Source organism: Uranotaenia lowii, chromosome 2, assembly GCF_029784155.1.
Source record: "Uranotaenia lowii strain MFRU-FL chromosome 2, ASM2978415v1, whole genome shotgun sequence".
NCBI lineage: Eukaryota > Metazoa > Arthropoda > Insecta > Diptera > Culicidae > Uranotaenia > Uranotaenia lowii.
The window spans coordinates 224,650,124-224,658,447 of NC_073692.1; the positions used below are offsets into that span (position 1 = coordinate 224,650,124).

At 41.0% G+C, this 8,324-nt stretch overlaps 1 protein-coding gene across 1 annotated transcript; it reads right to left on the bottom strand.

Annotated features, from left to right (window-relative positions):
- Positions 1 to 2,115: 2,115 nt before the first annotated feature.
- On the bottom strand, positions 2,116 to 2,469 carry LOC129742363 (uncharacterized). The gene has a single exon (XM_055734256.1). The coding sequence runs from the start codon at positions 2,467 to 2,469 to the stop codon at positions 2,116 to 2,118; it is 354 nt and encodes a 117-aa protein (XP_055590231.1).
- Between the last annotated feature and the right edge of the window lie 5,855 nt (positions 2,470 to 8,324).

The window sequence follows — 8,324 nt, forward strand, 5'->3', positions numbered from 1 at the left end:
TGCTGATGGCTGCAGAAGAATTTTGGACGCATTTCAAGAGTCAGATTTCATCATTATCAGATGGATTATTATTTTTCGGGACAATTTTCCTGTCATCGGTACAGCGCGGTACTGGGCTGGATGGCTCTTTGGTAAGTTTAACGATAACCATTTTCCGGAAGCTTTTATTTGGGGGACTTAAAGCAATTGCGATCGCTGTGGCATAATGTGGTTAGAAATTGCTAAAGCTTTTAGGGGAGAAGTCTCTACGGAATCAAAACGGACAAAATCAAAATAGATTTAATTTATCTGGTCAAGCAACGTTTTCTTTCATCAGTTTTCAGACAGTCATTAAAAAACTTAACCGGTACAATTGTGATACTCTTGGACTCGAACTCACGGACATCGGCTCAGGAGACAACTGACTTGCAACTGAATTTTATCACAAGCCACAACACACTGAATTACAAGGTTAACAGAGAAATACGACACCTAACCTTTTTTGATGTTTTTTTTTATCTTTCCGCCGACCGTGGCCTAGAGGTTAGCATTTCAGTCTTCTAAGCCGGAGGTCATGAGATCGAGTCCCAGTCACGCAATATTTATTAGTGATATCATCCGAAAGTGCATACGAGTACAAAAACGTAAAGCCCCAGTTTTATTAAACTGCACAATTTAGTGTCGTTTTGAAATCACACTATGCATTAAAGATAAATTGAATTCTGAACTAGGGCTCTGTAACTTTAAAAAGCTGAAAAACAATCAAAATGATGAAGACAAAGACTTAGCTATGAATAACGTATTGGCATGAGATCTTGTACTAGGCCTAGGATCAATTTTAGCTTGCAGCGCATAACATTTCACAGGTTTAGAATTTCCCATACAAATTTGGGGCTGTCTAATATATACCCTGCCCTCTAGGACCTCTTCTCTTACGACTAGAGGTCCGACCTTTGCTCGTAACTCTAGGCTCGCTTGGTTTCCACTACTATAGTGCGCTCCGTCTCTGTTCGAGATCAGACCAATGACCTCTCCTCTAACGACTCGAGATCTTGGCTCCGCTTGGTTTGGCTCGAGGCCCTCTCCTCTTTGCTCGCCCATGTGTCGGTCGAGAGCAGCTTATTACGGACACACGCCTGTCTCAGCACACGTACGGGGCTTTACGAAATTACTCGGATGTTTCCCAACGGTGATGTCATCTTACCCGGCTCGTGTGGCTTATCTGACGGCGACGTTTCGGTTTCGGCAGGAGCAGCAATCGCTGCCGCTTCCACACGTCTGGGAAGATCCTTTCATCCACATACTGTTGCAGTGATGACCGGAACATTTCAGGGTGTTCCATGAGCGCGGCCCTCACTGCTACGTTAAGAATGGCAGCGTCACATGCGCGAGCGTGTACCATCCTTCAGGTTTTCCGCAGACAAGTTTTCCAAGTTCCGATCTCAATTTAAAACTTCGACAAAGACGTACTGTTCGAATTGTGTGTCTTCCAGCGGGGTTCTCCTGTTGTCGTTGTCGTGTTGTCGTACCTCTTCTACGTGCCCGCGTACTTGAGCCAACCCGTTACCGAATCGCTAAGTGATCGCTATCGGTGAACGCATCGCTTACCCTCCAGTCACTCGTCCAGTCCGGACTACTGAAGGTGACGTGAGTGATGAACTCGCTCCCATTCCTGTGGAAGGTCCTCGTATCGCCTACATTCCCCAGTCATACGTTCAGCCTTGCCAGTGCTACCAGTAGAAGCTGTCCCCCGGGGTTTGTAAGGCGACTACCCCATTCTAAGGCCCACGCGTTGAAGTCCCCGTCTATGATAACGGGGTTTCTGCCCGTGAACCTTTCGACGATTTTGTCCATCATGACGCCGAACCTCTCCAGAGATCACTTCGGGGGGCGTAGCAGCTACAGACGAAGATTTCGTTGACCTTGGCTATCACGAAGCCTTCCTCTCCAGCAGACACCACCTCTTGTATGGGGTATCTTCCTGTAACCCATATCGCGACCAGTTTGGCTTTATCGGTTATCCAATAACTACCATCCGAGTCCTGCGATACGGGTCTGCCACTAACGCCACATCCAACTCTTCTTCAAATGCCATATGTGTTAAGTGGCAGTGGTTGAGGTTGAACTGGGCCACTTCTATCCCCTGGAAGGTGCAGCCGATGCTTTTTGTAAGGCGGGGCACCTAGGGTTGCCAGCCCTGTGTCCTCCACCGTAGTGGAGACACTTTGCGTCTTTGGTGCAACTAGCCGCCTGAAGGCCGGCTTCACCGCACCGCCAACACAAGCCACTCCTATCAGTGCCCTTGCAGGTGAATGATTTGCGCCCATATACCACACAACGGAAGCACCTTTCCGGTTGCTGGAGGATGGCTATCTGGCAGATAGACCAGCCCACCTTTAGCCGCCCACACTTGAATGCTGCGTTTGCTACCGCAACTGGAAGCTTCACGAAAGCCACCAGTGTCCCGGATTTGGGAGGCCCTTTCCGCATCCTGGCCGAAATATGTCCATTTCGATCTGACACAGATCCTTAAGCGCATGCTTAACCTCAACAACCGTGGCTATCTCGTCAAGGTTTTTAACCCTCGCAGTAACCGTGGTGCTAAGGGCTCGGATTTCCACAGCTTTGCCAACTATCTCCTGGTCAAGGGCACTATACCCCGCGCTTTTCACCATTGAGCCACGTCGGAGTTCGAGGATCTTCTTGCCGGAACGTGTTGGATGGATTCTCCTGACATACCCTCCTAGGCCCACCAGCCTATCGCTTGTCCTCATCTGGTGGAGGACATCGGCATAGGTTCCATCTGGTGCCTTCACCACCAACGGCTTCCCTTTGCCGCTAACCCGGTTGGGTTTGGGCTTGGACTTGGGTTCGGCTTTGACCTTCGTGACTTTTTCTTTTTGCGCTCAACCGTTTACCACCCAGTTGACGCTTCTGGAACTTGGGCTCCCGTTTTTTCCACTTTTTCGCTCGGATCCTGCGGACCTTATGATCCCGGGCTCGTTTCTTCAGGGCCCCAGGTTTCGTCTCCCCTGGGAACCCTCTTTTACGTTCGCCTCTCCGGCAAACTCCTCTTCGCCGTCCATCTGCATGCAGACACTGACTTTCTTCGGTCAAATTGTATCCGCCCGCAGAGGAGTCACCACATCCTCACGTGCCTTCTTCCGGCACTCCGGTGCTATGAGCAGGCTCACCACCGCTCTGTACGCCTTAACGAAAATCGCCATCACGTTGGCGAGTTTCTCCCACACTTCCTTGTGGATGTTAGACTCAGGGTCCTGAAGCTCCGGGGAGCTTAGGAGTTCCTCGACTGCCTGCTGAACTTGAGCGAAGAGGTCTCAGCTCTGTCCGCTGTCTACAGGCGTCCTTACCGGCTCGTTGATGCCTAACCGGCGAGCGCCTTAGCGCGCTCCTAACGAACGGATTAGGACAATCGTCCTTCTCCGCCTCATTTGCTTCCATCCGCGTTTTGTTTTTGTTATTATTAGAGTTCATATTTGATCTCACGAGTCACGAAGTAAATATATGGTCCACTGCGCTAGTGACCTGCTTAGCGCAGCAAGGACTGGATTACTGTAGGGTATGTCCTTGTTCCCAACAGGACAGTTTGGGACAGGCGTGACTGAACGACCCGCCAGCGTTCCAGGTAAATCGGCACGGTTAAGCGTTACATCTTCACCAAATGTAGTCTGTTTCCAATATATGTTCCATGTTCATAGGCCGAATTCATTTGCAAGGGTATTCAAGGGGAGATTGGGTATGGATTTAGTTGGAAATTCGAGCAGCTATGGTCCATTGCGCCCTACGGGTATGCAACACAGGTATTAAATGAAGTTTCTAAAGCATTCATGTTTCAATTTTATCCGCCAGTCGAAGTGGGTCGAATAAAATCGAACGGGGTTGTTAATGAAGGTGAGTTGAGTAAACAAACTTCCTTACACTTATCGAATCTTTGATCTCGATAATGCAGTTTTTTCTACTTGATATCACATGAACTCGTTAATTTCCTAGTTGATAGTAGATTGTTCAACAAGAAGAATTGGACTTCTACTATTTTATCAAAATAAAACACACAAAAACAGGTAAATAATACCGTCGAATTGTTTGTTCACATGCATTCACAGAGTGGCGACATAACCTGATGAACATAATTCCACAGAGAACAGACGTACAAGCTAGCCCACGAAACTTGTGTTACATTTACAACGATCGTTTAGAACAATTTTTTGTTATTTGATATAAAATTTGGGAAATGTCCGGTCCGGCCCAGTTGCCCGGATTTCGCTCGGATTTATTGATTTTATTCTTCAAATTAAACAAAAAAAAAACAATATGTTTTGTAAAAAAATTTGTAATGCATCCAAAACGACATTTTTAGCAAGCTTAACAAAAATATTTAAAAAAAGGTTATTTGGAAGCTTAAAGTACGATTAAATACCTGCTGTTAAATTTTGATGAAAAAATATTTTTTTCAAGTTTTTTTTATACATTTTTGTTGAGTAATTCCTGGGTTTTAACCAAATTTGTCTTGATATTGCCTCATTTTGGGCCAATAATTTTGAAATCAAATGCCCTAATTTTATCAGGTTTTAAGATAAAAAGTTGTGTTTGAATTTCAATGTCTATAGAAAATCCCATTCTCAAAGAGGGAATTTTGCGATCTAGAATCTAGTACAATGCGGGCCATTCAAAGTAAATTGAATAATAATTTTATCGTGGCTTACCGCATTATTCACATTAAGCACAGCAACTGCTCCAATTGTGAATATAATTCGATTGTACCGAAACTACATTTTCGAGTCTATTCAATATTGTGGGGTGACAGCAATAAAATATTTTAATTTTATTGAGCCAACAATTCCCAGTGTTCTGGGGAATGCATTCAGTTGCACCTTCATTTCGCCATAAAAGAATTTATTTCCAATGGCCAAATAGTAATGATCAGCTTCTGGCAGCATTAAATCGAAGCCTAATTGTTTTCCCGCTAAAATGGTTGGCTCAACAAATATTTTCCCAGCAATAATGATAGCCAAACATGGAAACCGCGCGAAATTGATACATGCCCATGGTCGCATTAATTAATTCGCCAATTAAACTCCCTGATTGAAGCGTTTACAATTGTCAAATACAATTACAAAACCAACCGATCAGTGGCAGCCAAACCACGCTTTTGGTGCCATAAAAGTTAACACAATCACATACCCACTCAACCCCAGTAGAGGTGAAAACACGAAACTTGTGGTCAGATGAAATTGGGGGGCTGCTGGTTTCCATAAATTTAACCCAAAACAACAAATATTGATTTTCTCGCCACCATAAATCCGTGTCCGCAAGGTAGTATTTTTATACGACCAGGGTTTTCCCTCTTTTCCTGGGGGTCGGTGAAATTTTTTGTTCGTGGTGCATAGAAAGTGGTGACCCCTGAATGAGGGAAATAATTTTAAAGCATGACCGTAATTTTCTTTTATTGGAACTCAGTATTTATTTAAAAATGGTGATGAAATGTGTCTCAATGAGCAAAACTATGTTTCGAACTTTTTTCCCCTCAGACGGATAAACGATAAAATCATCTCACCGAAATGATTGATTTGGTAATAAAAGTTAAAAATTTAAATTGACCGGTTTTATACGGACTTGCCACATATTTAGTTAAAAATTTAGAAAAAGTCCCGTGCCGGGCCGGAACCTCGAATTTTGTTTAGAAATGCCCGGGACTGCCCCGATTTTTTTTCTCTTTATTTCCAAAAACCAATAACTTAAATCGAGTAACTATAGCTTTCTATTTTTGCGACCAAAAACGAAAAGTTTTGTACAAGTTTTGGCAAAAAAACATGAACGATTTTATGGAAGCCTAAAAAGTAATTAAAAATCTGCTGAAGTGTTTTGATTAAAATATGTTTCAAGTGTTTTGAATTTTGATTTGTATCAAATAATTTCTGGGGGGGGGGGGGGGGGTATTTGCCTGGATATTATTCGGTTTTCGGATAGAATATGTTGAAATCAACTGCTCGGATTTGGCACGATCACGATCATAATTTTTTTGGACTCTAGTTATCAATTGAAGCATTAACATACATTTTAGAAAACTTCGTCCTAAAAAAATTTTGAAAGTTTACTATTGCTTTGAAAATATGGCGTTATGAAGTTCTCGTTATACTTGAACGATTGGCATACTGGAATAAATAATGTTGCTATTATTCAGTGTTCGACATCGCTAACTAAAAAATTAGCACCGCTAATAAAATCGCTATCTCAGTCAAAGTTAGCGATCGCTAATCAAATTCACTAAATGTGCCAAAAAAGTTATCGCTTAATGTTTAAAGCGCTAATCGCTGACTGTTGACCGACATTAAGGAAGGAACCAATATTAAATTCTACTTTTGACACACCCTTCCTCCCTTCGATTTTTCCAACTCCCAAAGGGATAGTAAATAAAGTTTCAAGTTTTTCATTTCAAATTCGATAAATTGATCGAGTTTACATAAGCAAAACCAAAACAGTCAAAAATGAGAATTTGATCAGCTCTCTGTGTTCTACAAATAAAAAAACAGAATTTTCGAAAGACAAAAAAACAGAATAAATAAGATGTCAGCTATATCTTTCTTTTTTGGTTTAAAATTTACTCGGTTTATCATTTTTGTACAAAGTAGATAGTATGCTAGTGATATCATTCCATTTTGTCGTTTTTTGCATTATTTTACATTAAATATCCTCTTTAAAAAGCATTAACCTGTTTTCCTCTTTTTCAAACTTGCAGGAGCATTGTCAAACGTAAACATTCATAAAATTCTATTTGAACTTTAAATGAAGACTACAATGAATTATTTACAACTTAACAATATCAATTCGTTCTATAATGATTTTATCTTATTTTAAATGAACTGATCTGTAATATCTCTAAAAAACTGTAGGGGAGATGAGGCATTATGGCCACCTTAAGGAAAACGTTTATTTAACCATAGAAAATAGCTATACTATGGAGGTTACATTATTGTTTCGTGTTCAGACTCTTGAAATGCCTATTCCCTAACAGGCTGAAACGTGAAAAACTAGATGAAAACGTTAAAAAATGCATTTTAAAATTTTTTGCCAAAAGCTGAAAACCAGCCACTGTGGAGGCATAATGAGAACCCCCCCTGAGGCAGTATGAGCACCATTAATCAGGGCAAGATGTGCGTTTTCTGCCGGGGAATCTAGCAGCGAATTCAATTCGATGAAGTCAGGTGAGTCGTAGATTCATCAAACAAAGCAATAACAAAATAATCTAGGTCTGTTTATAGAATACAAACAATTCACGCACGCTCATACATTATGTGCTTTGTTCGGAGGATAATGCTACTAGCCGTATAATGTAACAATAAAAAAAATCGATCATGAATTGTAAATGGAAAAAAATCACCTCGAACAGAAATCTAACGCTAGTCTTTTGATTACCTCTCCGACACCTTACCAATAGGCTAAATCGTCGGATGAAAACTAGTCAAGGTGTGGCGCTATAAATCAATTTTAATTCGCTGCTAGATTCTACGGCAGAAAATGCTCATTATGCCTCGATAATATGGTGCTCTATATGCCCCTAGTCAACAAATTTAAGTAAAAACGTGTTTTAAAATTGATTAAAGTGAAAAATCAAAAATTTTATTATGGCAAAAATTGAGAAACAATGTGTACATCATGTTGCAGTGCGTCTATATAGATCAAGGTTATTTTAAGATCATAAGAGCTTATTTCGTGGTGCTCAAAAATTATAATATTTTCGTAACTTGAGAACCAAGCCAGTTTTTTTTAAATATCTCTGTAAAGATGATAAGGAGATTACTTTTTTTTGTGAAAAATTAATACTATAGGAAGTACGAAACAAATCCTCATGAAAATTCATTTCAGAAAATACGTACTTTCGTAGAAAAGAGTAGTGCTCATTATGCCCCGGGTGCTCGTTATGCCCTCATCTCCCCTATGGTGAAAAGTAGATATCTAAACCACTTTATCACAAAATCTGGTTAGGGGATGTTAAAAATAGTTTTATTTTATTCAACACTTTTTTTTGTTATCTTCTCCTGTATATGTTGCGAAAAACAGTGCTAAAACTGAAAAAAAAAATAGACTGGAAAGATCTTTCCTCTAACTCGAGTACGCATTCTCCTAATCAATCCAATTAAGCAATCGGATTGTACCCCAATGTCACCTTAACTTAATTGATGACAAAATTTTTATTTTATCTCTAATAATTCGAGAGATTGTTACAAATAGTTTGGAGTAAGCGGCCTTCAATTAGCGGAACCCAAAAAAAAAGCGGAACTATTTAATTCGCTAGATCAATCAAAGCTTAGGGGCAAAATTAAACC

Bases quoted from the DNA above. Each gene is read 5' to 3' on its own strand.
- LOC129742363 (XM_055734256.1), bottom strand. From the start codon at position 2,469: ATGCGGAAAGGGCCTCCCAAATCCGGGACACTGGTGGCTTTCGTGAAG.